Below are 19,867 nucleotides of genomic sequence, written 5' to 3' on the forward strand. Positions count from 1 at the left end.
GATGCGTGGATGCAGAAGCAATTCGAAGCCCAATTCATGCAATTTTGCCATTGTTTTCATTGATTTGTGACACGGCGCATTGTCTTGATGAAACAGCACTTTTTGTCTTCAAATGGAGCAGTTTTTTAACGATTTCATCCTTTAAACGATCCAATACCCTATATAATAATCGCTGTTGATGGTCTGGCCCTTTTGGAGGTAATCAATAAATATTATACCTTGCGCATCCCAGAATACTGATGCCATAACCTTGCCAGCCAAGATTTAGCTTCAACTGTATTTTTTCCCTTCAAAGAGTAATACTTTATCCCCACACGAAATTTAATTTCCTTCTTTTTTCAAATAACAAAAGTAGCTACACTCACAACGCAATATCTCACAAACTAAGGGTCGGACTGCTGTCAAATTTTGACACGTATCGATTGAAGGTTGGTATCAACTAAAAATCATATGAATTCAATACTAGCACCGCCATCTGTGCATCAAACCGGGGACTTTTCAGTTGGCCTAATATGAACATGATATCGGTTAAAATTGGTTGGTCCTCTGATACAATCATCTTTTTATTCAGCGATTGTGCGATAACTTCGAAATCCATCTAATTACCTGAAAACGTAAATTTTCGATCGGAAAACAATCAATTCGCTGTTAGAAAGCTTCGAAATCTTTTTGGAACACGTCCAAAAGCGTAGGATAAATTGTGTGTTCGTTCAAATTAATCTGCTATCATGTAAATGTCCAAACAATCCAACCATCAGGTATTCACGCTTGGGAATTATCCCAATTAAGTTACCAACATGTTGGATATCGAGCACTCGGTCGAGAGAGATATTGAATATGTTATCACAAAATACCAGAATTATTGTAATTGTGCGTACGATCTGTGAAAAGACATTTCGATTGAAATCTGTTATGATGTATACAGTTTTGACAACTACTGAACACAAATGACAAACATGTCAGAATACACTTTATCAATTAATTGAAGCACCACTAAAAATTAGGCAGAAGTGATGAATTTTGGTCGAAACTGTAGGGAGTTTTTTTAGAGCTATAGAACTTTAAATTGCAATAAAACAACGATGGATTATTCGATTGACATGAATTTTATTCATCCGCAAGATAATCTTGTGGCATTACATTTTGAATTTGATTTCTGGCATATGACCGCCACGGCTGGCTCGGATGTAGTCCAATCTGGACGTCCAATTTTCGATGACTTTTTCCAACGTTTGTGGCCGTATATCGGCAATAATACGGCGAATGTTTGATATTTTCTTCATCGACCAGTTAGCAAGAATTATATGGTGCAATTTTCAGTTTTCCATAATCGAACATATGTTCATCAGGTGTCAGTTCAATATTCGGTAATAGGATCTTTCTAATTTATTATCGATTGATGCGTTAATGATCGGTATCCCTCTCTTCTCTTCACCATAGTAACTAAGGTGGTAACTATGGTGACGGAAAGATGGGGTACCGAATATCTACTTATTTATCGATAAAATATTAGCAAGATCCCACCAATTATTTGTGAAACCCTCAAAGATGTTTAGTTGCTATAGAATCTTCTTTGAATCAGAATAAATTCGAGGAGGCTCAACGTTAGAAACGTTTTTTTTGAGAATGCTTTGGCACACCAGCAATTTCAGAAACTTCGATGACATATCAGATAAATTAAAAAATACGAGATTTTCGTGAATCAATCAGTTTTTCTTCAGTTGGTTATTTCCAAGGTATTTTATGTACATTTTACAAGTAACCTGCAATTGAAATTATCATATATTTCATCCAATGGTGTTGACGAGATTGAAATATGTTCTTTATTTTAGATTTATGATGTCTCGATAGTCAATTGCTAGTTGTGATGATGAAGAAAATAATGAATTCTTTCGAAGTTTATAATGGAAAAAAATCCACTCACATTAAATAATGAAAGCAAGCCGTCGGTGAGTACTTAAGACAATTATTATAGAAGAGAATTTCAATAGTGACAGCTGCCCAGATAGTTGGCTACTCAAAATTAAACCTCTCATTGGAAAACCAATTTGTGGCCGTATATCGGCAATAACACGGCGAATGTTGTCTTCCAAATGGTCAAGTGTTTGTAGTAGGGGTGCAACGAAACGCCATTTTCAAACCGAACCGAATTTTTCGATCCGGCTGTATTGGCCGGACCGAACCGAATTTGTAGGCCGAATCACAAACCGAACCGTTGGCCGGATCGCAGATCGAAACGAAGGCCGAATCGTTGGCCATAGCCATAGCTACCTTCATCGACCTGAGATATAAAAATGTGTTTTTAACACATCGGAAAAAAATCAATTATTTCCATTGTGATCAAGGAAATAACTTCTATAAGTAGACTTACTCGAGGAAGCGATTCGGAAACGAATAACTCAGATGACGAACCATTAATAAAAAAAAAGAAGGCAAGTAACGAGACTTCAACTTTATGGCAATGCTTTGAAGACATTGCCCATTCCTCTAAAGAAAACAAAAACTGCGATGTTAAAAAATCCATCACGGATGAAATTGGTGAATACCTCCAAAAACCCATTTTAGATCGCAATTCGTGTCCTCTCGAATTTTGGAAGACACAGAATAAAAACTTTCCTTACATTTTCAAACTTGTACCGAAATTTCTTTCATGTCCTGGAACAAGTGTTCCAAGCGAACGCTTATTCTCAGAAATGAGGAACATTTTCGAAGATAAGAGAAGTTCGTTGAATCCCGAAATGGCCGAAAAAATAGTGTTCATTCATGAAAATTTTTAGTTGTTTTATTTGACTACTCTATAGAATCAGAAATATTTTTGTTTTCATCCTGATGTTATTAATTACGAATTATGTTATGATCCTTTTCGTGAAGAGTATTTTTTATTTTTTCAGCTGTGATAATTATGAATTACGTTCCTTTTCTAGAAGACTTTTATTTTTTAATCTGTGATATTTATGATTGATATATCATATTTCTAGAAGACTTTTTATTTTTATTATGCAAATAAATTATCAAAATTATCTCCTGTTTTTCTTTTAATTTTCACTTGGAAAAATTCGGCCGAATCGAAGTGGAATTCGGCCTAGGCCGGAATTCCGGCCGAGCAGCCGAATCGGCCGGAATTGGTAGTTCGGTTCGGTTTCGGTTGCAGCCCTAGTTTGTAGCTTATTCGCATAGACCAATGACTTTACATAGCTCCACATAAAGTAGTCTAGCGGTGTTAAATCACAAGATCTTGGAGGCAAATTCACAGGTCCATAACGTGAAATCGATTGTGGCACGAGCTGTGTGACATGTTGCGCCGTCTTGTTGGAACCACAGCTCCTGGACATCATAGTTGTTCAATTCAGGAATGAAACAGTTAGTAATCATCGCTCTATACCGATCACCATTGACTGTAACGTTCTGGCCAGCCCATAAAGCGCACCAAACAGTCAGTTTTTCTGGATGTAACAGTGTTTCGACATACACTTGAGGATAAGCTCCAAATGCGGCAGTTTTGTTTGTTGACGTAGCCATTCAACTAGAAATGCGCTTCATCGCTAAACAAAATAAAATGGACGTAGTGCACGATACGTATTCCGCACAGAACCATTATTTTCGAAATGAAATTGCACTATTTGCAAGCGTTGTTCAGGCGTGAGTCTATTCATGATGAATTGCCAAACCAAACTGAGAATGAATCACTTGACAGCTGTTAAATCGATCGCCATCTTAAACAGTAATGCCAACTTAAAGTTATATACCTCGAAAAAAAAGACCCGTTATTTCAAACTTTTGCCCAACTTTTAGTAGTGCCTAAATTTTTTGGCGAAGTGTATAATACACATTTTCGCACTCAAAACTATTTTTAATTGTATCATTCTTACTGAAAAAATGGACATTTGATCTTAGACTTCGATCACAAATAATTTTCTCCTCGTTTGTCAAATATAAAGCATAATAATTGAATGAATTCAAATCCATCATCTGGTGGTCAGTTTTCTGGCAGATGATCAACAAAAAGGTCACCTTTTGTTTGAGTAGCAGCTGACTAGGACCGGATGAAAAAACGTGACCATCATCTCTCTTTCTCTCTCACCAAGTCAATTATATCTCGTTTCAATCAGGTTCAAAGACCCTGCATAGAAAATGACACCGAGGTTAATGATATCTCGATGATATCACCTTGCACCAATTTCTGTCAATTACGATCGGATCATTCAACACATTGTTGTTACTCATCAATATTTATTTATTTTGAATTTATGCACGTTTCGCGCCGATATAACAGAGATTCATAATTATGGAAACGTTGTCAAAGATGCAATGGGTGTAAATACACTGTGTCCTTAAAGTATGGAACAAATTCATTTTTAGCTAAATAGACCATTTTAAGAAATAATCCTGAAACACGATTTTTTTATTTTGATTTACCGTATTTTAAAATAATAATCTAATATACAGGGTGAACTACTTTCGAGTAATGACGTCACCGTCATTTTATTCAAATGGAACACCCCCATTTTGTCTCAATTTTCCGATTACTCCAGCTGAGCTGATGCCAAAAATGTATCACATGTTGATTCCGATTGGTACAGGGTGGACAAAAATACAATGGTTTTGTGTGTGCTCATAAAGTAACGCGTAACATTCTTTATTAGTTAAATTCACAATATTATCAAAAATACTTATTGTCTAGCGGCAATTGGTTTGAACACCCTGTAGTTTGTTACATTTTTAGATCAATAAAAATGTGTAAAAATAAGAAATAATTTATTTCATATTCTGTCTGCTAGACCACAAGTAACAAACATGTTCGGAAACAGCTCATTTTTATCTGAAAATGTACCAAACTACATGGTGTTACATTCACCAATTGCCGCTAGACAATAAGTATTTTTGATAATATTGTTAATTTAACTAATGAAGAATGTTACGCGTTATTTTATGAGCACACACAAAACTATTGTATTTTTGTCCACCCTGTACCAATTGGAATCAACATGTGATACATTTTTGGAATCAGCTCAGCTAGAGTAATCGGAAAATTGAGACAAAATGGGGGGTGTTCCGTTTAAAAAAATGACGGTGACGTCATAACTCGAAAGTAATTCACCCTGTATAACAGATTATTTTAAAATACGGTAAATTAAAATAAAAAATCGACGTGTTTCAGGATTATTTCTTAAAATGGTCTGTTTAGCTAAAAATGAATTTGATCCATACTTCACGGACTCAGTGTATATAAAATGATAATTTGAATATGTTGGTCTTACAAACTGTGACTTCACGCGGTCTGATTCGTGTTCAATGTCACGTGGCTAATGAATTTTTTTCACGTATTCATTTCACGAAAATATAAAAAAAAAATCAATTTTTTTTATCATACTTGAAGTTTTGAAATGTTACACTGTTCGGTATTCACGCAAGTGGTTCAAATATTCACGAACGTACCACGTACTTGCACCTCTCCTTGCGTGAAACCGGCATATGCACAAGAACATTGTAATCTGAAAGGGAAAAGGCAAAAAGACAAATTAAAAAAAAAACAGTATGATTTTGGATTTCGAACAGTGAACAAATCGATTGCCTCCTTCGCATTAAAAGTTCTCGTTCGATCTTCCATCAAGTGCCTCATTCGTTCAAGACTAATTTTACGTACTTTCATAGTTTTAGTTAGTTAGTTTTAGTTTTAGTGCTCATATAGTGTTAAGATTTGGACAGTCCTTCACAATCACCTCATTGTGAAAGAAAGCATCAGAAGTCGAGTAAGTCAGGTGCAAGTATTCAACATTTCAATGTTCAATTTGGGTCAAGTTTTCTGATATACAGTCCGCTTAGTGAACCACTCACGAACTATCGTTTTATTACTTGAGGATTCTTCCTCGGGTAAAACACATACATCACAAAATAAAGCATAAACTGCCAATATTTTCCAAGTGTCAACTTCCTGATTCAATATCTAAACAGACACAATTTTTGTGTCGATAAAATTCGAACATTCCAACTTCCTTTTGAAAAATGATATTAGAACTGTTGAAGAATTTTCGACTGTACAGGGTGGGAACATTTCGAGTTTCAGCACTGCAATTTTTAAACCAGAGGAGATGGACCTCCTTTTGTTTTCGAGTTATAAGTGAAAATTGGAAAAATTGCCATATCGAAAAAATTCATATCTCCGCTAATACTGATGATAGAGCTCTGAAATTAAAACGCTAACAGGCACTTTTTACGTAAAATCCAGTGGCGTGCTCGCCTTTTTAGCAGAATTTTTAATTACGAAGTTATAACCCAAAGTTATGTTTTTTTTCTTAAATGGGAACACTAGAATGTAGAATACCCAGGAATTTTATGGCAGTAATCACCCTGCTGGAATCTGTGTGGCAGTGAATCCAAGAAAAAACTAAATTTTCACAAATACCTACGTGAAATCGTTAGATTATTCCGTTGATAACTTCATAAAAATATTCCTAAGACGAGATGTTTCTGTTACAGCTACAATTCACTTCGAAAAAAAAAATGGAAATCTTGAACAGGGTGAAAACTACTAACCAAGATCCAATACACGAAATAAAATAAAATCAAAACAAAAATTGTTCAAAAACGAACAGAATTCGAATACAAAATTCAGAGATGAATGAAACGACTGACGTCTCGTGAGCAATCGCCTTAAAAGTGAGGAATACTCCTACAACAGTTTATCGGGTAAGTCTTAAAAACTGAAACAACATGCCATTCCTTTTTTGGTCTCAACCGAAGGCACAAATAACGGATCTATGGAAAACGTGTTCGGAATCTTGCGAATCCCTTAAACGGCCAGCTGATTTAAATTCTCACGGATAATAAAAAGAGACATTTCGCCATATACCTCTTTATCCGTCATATAACAGGTACAGGGTGTCCCAAATTCAATGATAGGAATAATGAAACGAAGAATTGAATCTATTTTCACCTCCACACAAAAGAAATATGAGTAATCCTCACAAATTGCCCTGATAACGAGAAAAGTATCTATACATGATTTTTCATCTGGTCAATAGAAAACGACAATATTTTCTGGAATAATAGGAGATCCAATATCCCTCTTCACCCACGTTCAACAACAGAATAACACAATCAAGTAAAATCATTACGATCGAAAAAAAAAAACATTCCAAAAAGTAAACAGGGGACAATAGAAAAATTCTTTCTCAGAAAATTTTTAAAGCTTAAGATCGGAAATAATGAACAAAAGAATTGAATCTATTTTCATCTCCACACAAAAGAAATATGAGTAATCTCCACAAATTGCCCTGATAACGAGAGGAGTATCTGTATATCATTTTTCATTTCATTTCAATAGAAAACGACAATATTTTCTGGAATAAGGGGAGATCTAACACTCATTTTCATCCACCTTCAACAACAGAAAAGCACAATCTAAAAAAAATCCAAAACGTAAAATATAGAGGAGATTTGGTGTTACTCAAATGGGACACCCTGTATCTATCAACGCAGATTTGATGAAAATCATCCTGTTTTCGGTTTTTCAAAATTGGCATAAGTTTCAAAGATATTGACTTTATCGACTTCGTTTTCTTGGTACACCTTATATATAAATACTCATCATTTATTTCGAGGTTCAATTCATTTTGTGTCCATTGTGTAATTGTAATCAAGTCAAATATAGGGTGTCTCATTCAAAAAACATCAATTCCCCTGTATATCTCTGAAACGATAATTAATTTCTAATTACATGGGACACTCTATATATGACTTGATAAGAATTATACAATGGACACAAAATTAATCAAATCCCGAAATGAATTGAAAATGTTAATATACGAGGTGTCCCATAAAAAACCAAGTCGAAAAACTAATCTATGGCTGAAAAACTGCCTTAAAAATTAAGGGTGTCCCATTTAAGAAACACCAACTTTCCTCTATGTCTCTTAAATGGTAATTGATTTCTATGATCTGTTATAAGTATCATGTAAATCATAAAAATCACTGAAAATGGCGTTTGAGAATTTTTCGAATAACAGTTCTCGAAATGCTTCCAGTGAACATCAAATTTGGGACACCCTGTGCAGTCAATTCCGATAGCGTAGTGAATGAGCACTAGCTGACGTCTAGGAAACAAAATCAGATTGGAATATCTCGATGGTGAATCATCCAACCAACATTCGGTTTACAAGTCAACCGTCAATTTCAGAGAAAGGTTCCCAATGACTCTTACATAATTTATTGCTTGAGAAAGGTCAGTGGCAGGTAAACTATGTAGGTATTTATGTAAAAGGGAAACCCACAAATCCAAACCCGAATCAGCTGACGGTACAAATGTACCCGTTGGAGAACAGACAAGAAAGGCTCACAAACATATCAGGATGTTACGGAGAAATAGTAGATACGAAAACGGAATTAGAAATAAATTTAGTAATCGTACTGTGATTGATTCATAATATGTCTAGCCAAGATGATCTCTCGTAAACAATTTCAAACACTCCCAGGTATAAACAGTTCCAAGCAAATTGTAATAAGTATGCAATTACTATTTTAACTCATGCACATTATCGTAAAACTTCGACCGACTATAAAAGAACTTCCTTTAATGGGCGACAAAACTTTTACCAACAAAATAAAAGGCAGAGACATTGTAGACGCAGTGCCTTCTGGATAGAATTCTAGGACAATTTTTTTTTTCGTTCAACGGTATCGATTTCACATTGTTATAAGTTTTACAATTTAAATGAACAGTGGATAGATAACGTGGTTGGACTACTTCACCACGTGTTGTTTATATCGACTCTTACAATTCGATTTCTGCTAGCTGCAGCATAAGAAAAACATTTCTCCAGCGAGGTAATGCCTTGTTTATAAAGGGTGTTTTTTTAGAGCTATAGAACTTTAAATTGTAATAAAACAACGATGGATTATTCGATTGACATGAATTTTATTTATCCCCAAGATAATCTTGTGGCATTACATTTTAAATATGATTTCTGGCATATGACCGCCACAACTGGCTCGGATGTAGTTCAATCTGGACGTCCAATTTTCGATGACTTTTTCCAACATTTGTGGCCGTATATCGGCAATAACACGGCGAATGTTGTCTTCCAAATGGTCAATCCGCATAGACCAATGACTTACAATGCCCCATAGAAAGTAGTCTAGCGGTGTTAAATCACAAGATCTTGGAGGCCAATTCACAGGTCCAAAACGTGAAATTAGGCGGTCACTAAACGTGTCTTTCAATAAATCGATTGTGGCACGAGCTGTGTGACATGTTGCGCCGTCTTGTTGGAACCACAGCTCCTGGACATCATGGTTGTTCAGTTCAGGAATGAAAAAGTTAGTAATCATGGCTCTATACAGATCACCATTGACTGTAACGTTCTGGCCATCATCGTTTTTGAAGAAGTACGGACCAATGATTCCACCAGCCCATAAAGTGCACCAAACTGTCAGTTTTTCTGGATTTAACGGTGTTTCGGCATACACTTGAGGATTAGCTTCACTTCAAATGCGGCAGTTTTGTTTGTTGATGTAGCCATTCAACCAGAAGTGCGCTTCATCGCTAAACAAAATGAAATGGACGTAGTGCGCGATACGTATTCCGCACAGAACCATTATTTTAGAAATGAAATTGCACTATTTGCAAGCGTTGTTCAGGCATGAGTCTATTCATGATGAATTGCCAAAACAAACGGAGAATAAATCACTTGACAGCTGTTAAATCAGTCGCCATCTCGAACAGTAATGCCAACTTAAAGTTATATACCTCGAAAAAAAAACACCCATTACAAAAACTTTTCTGACATTTTGGTGAATACTTGACTCAGCTTATTTTGAGCGCGCCTCAAAGATGGACACCATCAAAGAGAAAAAAATCCGCTATATTTTACAATTTTCAATCTGCATCAAGTGATTCCTATCCATGGCGAACAATTTTGTTGGTGAAAAATTCGCTTCAACAGAGGCTTGTGAAAATCGACCATCTCAAATTTTGCCAATAGGGGCGAGGTATTTTATGAGAGAGGCTCAATGATATTATCTTCAAAAATAATAGATTTCTTTCACAACACCTTATAAATGTTGTGCCCACTTTACCCTAAGGTGAACCAACAAGCAAATATACCCAATAAGTCAGGCACTAGCTGTGACGAAATGTTATAAGAAGATTTTTGCAAGGCTACTACTTACAGCTGCGTCCGGTCCATGGGCATTAGGTGTGGTAGGCTGGGCGGGCCTACTCGGAAAACCCTGATGCTGCGGACTGGGCGGCAGGCCTGATCCAGGACCTGGGGAATGGCTCGGCGCCGTAGGCTGCGGCGAGGGCTGACTAGCTGGAGTAGCCCCCGAACTTGGTGGACCAGGACTACTGGGTGGATGTTGTGACGTAACGGAATGACCTGGCCATCCGGTACGTCCAGCGTCGCTGTAACCAGCCGTCGGAGCTGCACTGCCGTAAGGCGACGGCAGCTGGAAAGAAAGTGTCAACATTTTAGTACATTGTTGGGCTTTAATGATGGGATAGGTATTTGGCCTGTTTCTATAATCGCCTCGTGGTGGTTTTGAGAAAACCCGTTTACCAAACTAGGTCTGGACTTGTAGTTCATATTGGAGGTATCGGGGTTTGAATCCTGGTTAGATCGTTTACTACCCATTCACTCTCTCCACTAGTCTACAGAAGCAGGTAGCAATCTATACGCATTCAGCTTGATATGAGCTACACCTTACATCTGTTATAAGCAGTTGTCCGACTCCTTTCTGATTTGGTGGTGTCAAGAGGCACTCAGTTGCACCAACCTAACTCAGATTGGATCTTATAATTGGTGCTCAGACCTCGTTGACATCTTGATGGAATCTGGAGTGATAGCCATAAAGGCTGCTTCTTTGAGTTTCTTCCGTTTGGATCTTTTTCCTTTGATATTATGGAAGATTCATCCCATTTGAAACTTTGGTCTTCATCCCAAGCATGTTGGACTAGCCTGGATTTATCTGTTTCTTCCAGTCGAGCTTGGTTTTGGTGCTCTTTGACTCTTATGTTCAAATATGGTGCGTACAAGTCCAGACCAGGTTTGGCAAACTATTTTTTTCAGGACCTTCATAGGTCCTTCTCAGGATCAGCACCCTGAGTAAGGCAGACGAATGCTTGCCTACATTTTGGTACAGGGTGTCCCAAATTCGATTCTCACTGGACGCATCTCAGGAAATATAAAAGTTAGAGAAAAAATCTTCAAGGAAGCCGATTTTTTTTGGAAATAGTAAGATATCAGAAAGCAGATCATAGTTATCTTGATTCGTTTTTGATTTACAGGGTGTTTCTGAAAAATTACTGCAAATATTTCGCTATATCTTGGCTTCTTTTCGAGATATTCGAAAACTTCTAAAAGGTTTTTTTCAGTACTTTATAAAATATTCATAATACTACCAGATAATATAAATTCATTTTTCAGAAGCGTCCTGTAATTAGAGAACGAATCAAGATATCTATGATCTGTTCACTGATATCTTATTATTAGGAGAGAAGAGAACAGATTTCCTTGAAGATTTTTCTCTTGCAGCGAACATCTTTTTTGTGACACCCTGGAAAGTTTTAAATGATCCTCTTTGTAATTCCACTTCATGTTTTGTTGCATTAATAATACTGTATCAATACGAAAAAATAATATTTTAACCCTTAAATTTATGAACATGAACATTACATCAAAAATAAGTTCAAGGTTCTTGAAAATAGGATCCAAAATTTCCGAAGAATATGGATAGTTTTTTAATAAACTTTAGAGCCGAAAAAAATTTCGATATCAACTTACAATTTCAAACTGAGGTTGAAAGTAATATGTGGAAAGGATAACGAGGGTAATTGTTGAAAGTAATATTAATTTTTACCACGATGAGAACATCGCTGTTGAAAAGAGGCAAGAAGAAATTACCTGAATAATAGTGTACCCCATTTCAGAAGAAAACTGAGTTCACTGCGAATTCGAAATATGTATTCACGATTCTCACTTTTCGAAAGTTCTCGAAAATCGGCTCAACAATATTTTCAAAAAACACAGCAACTATTGAAGTCAGATAACTTCTCACAAGAGTAGTGGTAGTGTCGAAGACAAAGGTTTCGACTGAATTCAGACAAATCTTCCAACTTGTTTCAACCCCAAACTACCCCACCTATATTGATTTGACGTAATAAACTTCAAACCCAGCTGTTCATCGATAGAAATGCAAATTCGTCCATTAGCTGCGTTTGATGGACGTCACAATTATATAATATTCATTAGTGGAAGATAATTAAAAAGGATAATTATATTGGATATTGGGTTTGCCGACATTTGCATCGATTTTCATCATTTTCATGAAATGATGAAATGAAAACAATTTGACAATACGATCCACGCAGTCTAAAGGCTCAAAATGGAGAATGGAAAAAAGTTTTTCTCAGCAACTTACGCCCTTGAAGACCACATATAGACTTATACAGGGTGATTCACCGGGATGGCATATTAGACGTATATGGAGAAGTAATCATAATTTTGAGCTGAAAATTTGCGTATTTATCTTTGAGACGATGATCTTTCTCCCTAAATTTTCAGATCTCTACAACTTCAGGTTATACCGGAAACAGACTACTTCTTCCTCATTTCAAATAGACCACCCAGTATATTATTACATCATTATGTTTGGAATATAAAAGAATTTATTTATTTCTTTTCAAAAATTGTCCTGATACATAGGGAACGACTATACACTGTGTTCGTAAAGTATGCAACAAATTCATTTTCAGCTAAACAGACCATTTTAAGAAATAATCCTGAAACACGTCGATTTTTTATTTTGATTTACCGTATTTTAAAATAATAATCTAATATGAAGGGTGAATTACTTTCGAGTAATGACGTCACTGTCATTTGTTTTTAAATGGAACACCCCCATTTTGTCACAATTTTCGGATTACTCTATCTGAGCTGATTCCAAATATGTATCACATGTTGATTCCAATTGGTACAGGGTGGACAAAAATACAATAGTTTTATGTGTGCTCATAAAGTAACGCGTAACATTCTTTATAGTTAAATTAGCAATATTATCAAAAATACTTATTGTCTAACGGCAAATCGTTTGAATGTAACACCCTGTAGTTTGTTACATTTTTAGATTAATAAAAATGAGCTGTTTCCAAACATGTTTGGTACTTGTGGTCTAGCAGACAGAATATGAAAGAAAGTATTCTTATTTTTATACATTTTTATTGATCTAAAAATATAACAAACTACAGGGTGTTACATTCAAACCAATTGCCGCTAGACAATGAGTATTTTTGAAAATATTGTTAATTCAACTTATAAAGAATGTTACGCGTTACTTAATGAGCACACACAAAACTATTGTATTTTCTTCCACCCTGTACCAATTGGAATCAACATGTGATACATTTTTGGAATCAGCTCAGCTAGAGTAATTGGAAAATTGAGACAAAATGGGAGTGCTCCATTTAAAAAAAATTACGGTGACGTCATTACACGAAAGTAATTCACCCTGTATATTAGATTATTATTTTAAAATACGGTAAATTAAAATAAAAAATCGACGTGTTTCAGGATTATTTCTTAAAATGGTCTGTTTAGCTAAAAATGAATTTGTTGCATATTTTACGGACACAGTGTATATTTCTTCCGATTCCATCATGTCCATATGTTTTCACCCAAGGTATGGCATATTACCGAAATTGTCATAAAAAAAGTTATCTGATGATGCAATAATATACTGGGTGTGCCATTCGAAATAAGGAAGTAGTAATCTGTTTCCGGTATAACCGGAAGCTGTAGAAATCTGAAAATATTTTAGGGAGAAAGATCATTGTCTCAAACCTTAATATACAACTTTTCAGCTCATAATTATGATTAGTTTTCCATAAACGTCTAATAGGTACCCGGTATACAGTTGTGGTCTCCAAGGGCGCAGTTGATTTATGAAGGAACGAGCGCTCAAAAGCCAAGTGCTTTCCTCGTTTCTCATCCTCGAATATTCAAATACCGAACGAAATCGAAATCGTAATTATTCAAACCAATATGAAAAAATTGAAACATTCCCGAGCAGCATCCATATGGAGCAGGACGGAGGCGGAAAGATTGGCGGCGTAAACAAATAATCGATCCGCAAGAGAGGCAAAGAGGAGGACACGTGACGCTAAAATTCTACCCCCAAAGCATTACGAGGTTTTGGGGAGAAAGTGGAATTTCAGTCGAGTTTTATTGGGTTCGAATATATCTTCTCCCGGCGCCAAGAAAGGGTTTCAACAACAAAATTGACTTAGGTCGGGACTTTAGGGACTAGACGCCATTATCGGGAAAATCCTTGTGCTGTTGTGATCCTTTTTACCCATGCAATTCGTTTGGAGTTAGCGTAAACAAATTTATGCAATCGCTACAGGAAATTTGAATGACGAGATAACAATAAGATTTTTACATTTTTTACTCTATCAATTCTCAATAAAAAAAAAATTATAATATGAGAAAAGTTATCAACGTCATCATTCATATCTCCAAAAATATTAAGGAATAAGGACTTAGTGGTGAAAAACTGAAAAATATTTTATTCTCTATAATTGTCGACATATACGTGATGACCGGTGTGAATTTGGCAGACCGTTTCCAGCAGACTGTTTGACGGAAACACCCGAAGGCGGTGACCAGTGGCGTGCGGCAAAAAGACGATTTATTATGGAACTATTCACTAGATCGGATAGAAATTCAGGAAGTGGGTTTCGTATAGTATTCAGAGTATCCGTTGGAGGAAATATTGATTTTCTACAGATCTCGGGATATTTTAGCATCGTTTTTATTCAAAATTTCATCAGTCTAACTTGAAAAATTCATATCTACGGAAGTACGCGTCGGAGCACAACCATATTTGGAATGTAGATAACTATTGGCGATGTGAATAAACTGTGAAAAAATGATTGACTTCCCTAGGGATCCAGGGGTAGTTTTTACAACCCTTATATTTCGAAAATTCGTAACTTCGTAAATACGCGTCGGAGCATAACCATATTTGGAATGTAGATTACTATTAACGATGTGAATAAACTGTGAAAAAATGATTGACTTCCCTAGGGATCCAGGGGTAGTTTTTCCGACCCTTATATTCCGAAAATTGGTAACTTCGGAAATACGCGTCGGAGCACAACCATATTTGGAATGTAGATTACTATTAACGATGTAAATAAACTGTGAAAAAATGATTGACTTGCCTAGGGATCCAGGGGTAGTTTTTCCGACCCTTATATTCCGAAAATTCGTAACTTCGGAAATACGCGTCGGAGCACAACCATATTTGGAATGTATATTACTATTAACGATGTAAATAAACTGTGAAAAAATGATTGACTTCCCTAGGGATCCAGGGGTAGTTTTTACAACCCTTATATTTCGAAAATTCGTAACTTCGTAAATACGCGTCGGAGCATAACCATATTTGGAATGTAGATTACTATTAACGATGTGAATAAACTGTGAAAAAATGATTGACTTCCCTAGGGATCCAGGGGTAGTTTTTCCGACCCTTATATTCCGAAAATTGGTAACTTCGGAAATACGCGTCGGAGCACAACCATATTTGGAATGTAGATTACTATTAACGATGTAAATAAACTGTGAAAAAATGATTGACTTCCCTAGGGATCCAGGGGTAGTTTTTCCGACCCTTATATTCCGAAAATTCGTAACTTCGGAAATACGCGTCGGAGCACAACCATATTTGGAATGTATATTACTATTAACGATGTAAATAAACTGTGAAAAAATGATTGACTTCCCTAGGGATCCAGGGGTAGTTTTTACAACCCTTATATTTCGAAAATTCGTAACTTCGTAAATACGCGTCGGAGCATAACCATATTTGGAATGTAGATTACTATTGGCGATGTGAATAAACTGTGAAAAAATGATTGACTTCCCTAGGGATCCAGGGGTAGTTTTTCCAACCCTTATATTCCGAAAATTCGTAACTTCGGAAATACGCGTCGGAGCATAACCATATTTGAAATGTAGATTACTATTAACGATGTGAATAAACTGTGAAAAAATGATTGACTTCCCTAGGGATCCAGGGGTAGTTTTTACAACCCTTATATTTCGAAAATTCGTAACTTCGTAAATACGCGTCGGAGCATAACCATATTTGGAATGTAGATTACTATTGGCGATGTGAATAAACTGTGAAAAAATGATTGACTTCCCTAGGGATCCAGGGGTAGTTTTTCCAACCCTTATATTCCGAAAATTCGTAACTTCGGAAATACGCGTCGGAGCATAACCATATTTGAAATGTAGATTACTATTAACGATGTAAATAAACTGTGAAAAAATGATTGACTTCCCTAGGGATCCAGGGGTAGTTTTTCCAACCCTTATATTCCGAAAATTCGTAACTTCGGAAATACGCGTCGGAGCATAACCATATTTGAAATGTAGATTACTATTAACGATGTGAATAAACTGTGAAAAGATGATTGACTTCCCTAGGGATCCAGGGGAAGTTTTTCCAACCCTTGTATTTCGAAAATTCGTAACTTCGGAAATACGCGTCGAAGCAGAACCATATTTGGAATGTAGATTACTATTAAGGATGTGAATAAACTGTGAAAAAATGATTATCTTTTCTTGGGAGCCAAGGGTATCTTTTCAGCCGCTAAATTTGAAGAATTTTCATCGGTTCATCCGATACTTTGATCCAATTGGCATTCAAGAGAATCGATTTAAAGTTTTGCACACCACCCGGGAGGTAGAATACAAGGTGCGTTTTTTTTTTACATGGTTTCCCCAGTAGGCAATACACTAGGTATTCAGCAGGATTATAATAGGTAGCTATAATTATTAACAGCAAGCCTTCAAATTCAAATATAACGATTAAAGAAACGTGAGGATAATCGCTTGTCATAAAATTTGCCCGCAATATCTCGTTCGGAATTTCTAAACTCTAACGAATGAGGGTTTCACGACCGCTTTCGTTTATTACCCTTAAGTTATACAAGCATCAGTTTACTGAGAGTGAATTGAAAACAATTGGACAGCATTTGGAATTACCCCAATTTGTACCTTTTGCAAAATTCTTGGAATTTCAAACTAGGGTTGTTTTGGATCACTTTTGTGGCACCTCTGACAATGCAACGCCTTATGATAATTGAATTTAAAAACCTTCATCGGATAATAAAGGAATTCCAAATTATTTCGAATAATCAATCCATTTCTAGTGATAACATGGGCATTCTTTAGAGCATTTTTTATGATTTCATATGAATTATTAATTTCGACAATGTCTTGTGTCAGAAATTGAAATCAGCGATTGCCTAAGCCTCGATTAAGAAAATTATTTGTGCTTGACCATTACATAAGTCTTAGTTATACTCAAGAGGTCTTTCAAAAATTATCAGTCTAAATTGCAAGATGTATGTTTTCATATGGCGGAGAGACAAATATGTTTACCAATAGTCAATTCATTCTGGTCATAATCGACGTTGGAGCGAAATAGAATTTTCCTCTTGATAACTTGAAAAGATTAGAAAATATAGAGAACGCAAGAAAATAAAACTATTTCTTAAGGTTCAAACAACATCTTCATAATAACAGTATTCACTGAAATGGATGTCACTCATCAATAGGATAATTCTAATCGTGAAGAAGAATAAATCAAAAATAATGTTATGAAAAATTTTCCTACCAAAAAATCACGACTATCACTTTTATCAAGTATTATGCCTACCCGAGACTGGGAAGAAGGGGTTTAGGGCTGCAGCTTCCCCAAGGATTCCAAATATTCAAAATTTTGCATTTAATAGTAGAAATAAGTAATAACGACTAAGTAATAGCTTTTTGTTTAGTGTTAAAAAAACTAAACTCAATCGATACAAATTCATTAGTCAAATTTACTCTTAATCTATCTCCTGACATAAATATCGATTACCGATTTTACATTTCCAGATATGCAACTTATCGAAACGTGCTTTATCTGTGAAAGAAAGTTTTTCAATGGGAAGACCATTACGTCTCAGATAGATATTCGTTTATTTTTTATAACTCAGCATCATGCATTGCTTCGGTCGGCAACTTCTAACATTCAAATTTTATTGTCACCACCTGTCAGGTAGATTTTCAGTAGTTGAACACTATGGTACAATAGAAATATTATTAATTTTTTGTATAAGGTATGGTTGAGCACGTTCCAAAAACCGACAAAGTTGCAAACAGATGCTGCTATTGCTCTGTCGTGTAAAATAAGCTATTATGTAACTAGGAAAACGTTTTATTTCCGTAAAATGAATGTTTTGTTACTGAATTATATCTTCTTTATCAAGTTTCAAATAAGGTAAAAAACCATTATACTTTCTGGAAACGACATTTTTAGTTATAATTGAAAATCAATAGAAACTATTCGATCTGTAATTACCTTAGAAAACTTGAAAAAAATGAATGTTCCCCTAAATCTGATACTGAAACAAGATTCAAACCAAAATTATTGAAACAATCTGAATCTACCGAAACATATCGATTTTTGGATACGAAATCAATCGATCGCATTGAATTTTGAGTGGCAGCCCTCCGAAAACAACAATCTGGCTCCGGTATCAATTCACACCGTTAATAGTAATCTACATTCCAAATATGGTTATGCTCCGACGCGTATTTACGAATTTTCGAAATCTAAGGGTTGGAAAAACTACCCCTGGATCCCTAGGGAAGTCAATGATTTTTTCACAGTTTATTCAAATCGTTAATAGTAATCTACATTCCAAATATGGTTGTGCTCCGACGCGTATTTCCGAAGTTACGAATTTTCGAAATATGAGGGTTGGAAAAACTACCCCTGGATCCCTAGGGAAGTCAATCATTTTTTCACAGTTTATTAACATCGTTAATAGTAATCTACATTCAAAATATGGTTATGCTCCGACGCGTACTTCCAGAGATACGAATTTTCGAAATATAAGGGTTGGAAAAACTACCCCTGGATCCCTAGGGAAGTCAATCATCTTTTCACAGTTTATTTACATCGCCAATAGTAATCTACATTTCAAATATGGTTGTGCTCCGACGCGGATTTCCGAAGTTACGAATTTTCGAAATATAAGGGTTGGGAAAACTACCCCTGGATCCCTAGGGAAGTCAATCATCTTTTCACAGTTTATTCACATCGTTAATAGTAATCTACATTCCAAATATGGTTATGCTCCAAAGCGTACTTTCGGAGATACGAATTTTCGAAATTTAAGGGTTGGGAAAACTACCCCTGGATCCCTAGGGAAGTCAATCATTTTTTCACAGTTTATTCACATCGTTAATAGTAATCTACATTCCAAATATGGTTATGCTCCAAAGCGTACTTTCGGAGATACGAATTTTCGAAATTTAAGGGTTGGGAAAACTACCCCTGGATCCCTAGGGAAGTCAATCATTTTTTCACAGTTTATTCACATCGCCAATAGTAATCTACATTCCAAATATGGTTATGCTCCGACGCGTACTTTCGGAGATACGAATTTTCGAAATATAAGGGTTGGAAAAACTACCCCTGGATCCCTAGGGAAGTCAATCATCTTTTCACAGTTTATTTACATCGCCAATAGTAATCTACATTTCAAATATGGTTGTGCTCCGACGCGGATTTCCGAAGTTACGAATTTTCGAAATATAAGGGTTGTAAAAACTACCCCTGGATCCCTAGGGAAGTCAATCATTTTTTCACAGTTTATTCACATCGTTAATAGTAATCTACATTTCAAATATGGTTATGCTCCGACGCGTATTTCCGAAGTTACGAATTTTCGGAATATAAGGGTTGGAAAAACTACCCCTGGATCCCTAGGGAAGTCAATCATTTTTTCACAGTTTATTCACATCGCCAA

At 35.8% G+C, this 19,867-nt stretch overlaps 1 protein-coding gene across 10 annotated transcripts in view; it reads right to left on the reverse strand.

Moving 5' to 3' along the window:
* LOC123686437 (trithorax group protein osa) overlaps nt 1-19,867 on the reverse strand; it is a 73,096-nt gene that overhangs the window by 42,628 nt on the left and 10,601 nt on the right. For all 10 annotated transcript variants that reach the window (XM_045626574.1, XM_045626573.1, XM_045626571.1 and 7 more), the window contains one exon: nt 10,168-10,446. In XM_045626574.1, the coding sequence (XP_045482530.1) occupies nt 10,168-10,446 (279 nt within the window). The remainder of the gene's footprint in view (nt 1-10,167; nt 10,447-19,867) is intronic.

The sequence above is a fragment of the Harmonia axyridis genome, chromosome X (genome assembly GCF_914767665.1).
Source record: "Harmonia axyridis chromosome X, icHarAxyr1.1, whole genome shotgun sequence".
Classification (NCBI taxonomy): Eukaryota; Metazoa; Arthropoda; class Insecta; order Coleoptera; family Coccinellidae; genus Harmonia; species Harmonia axyridis.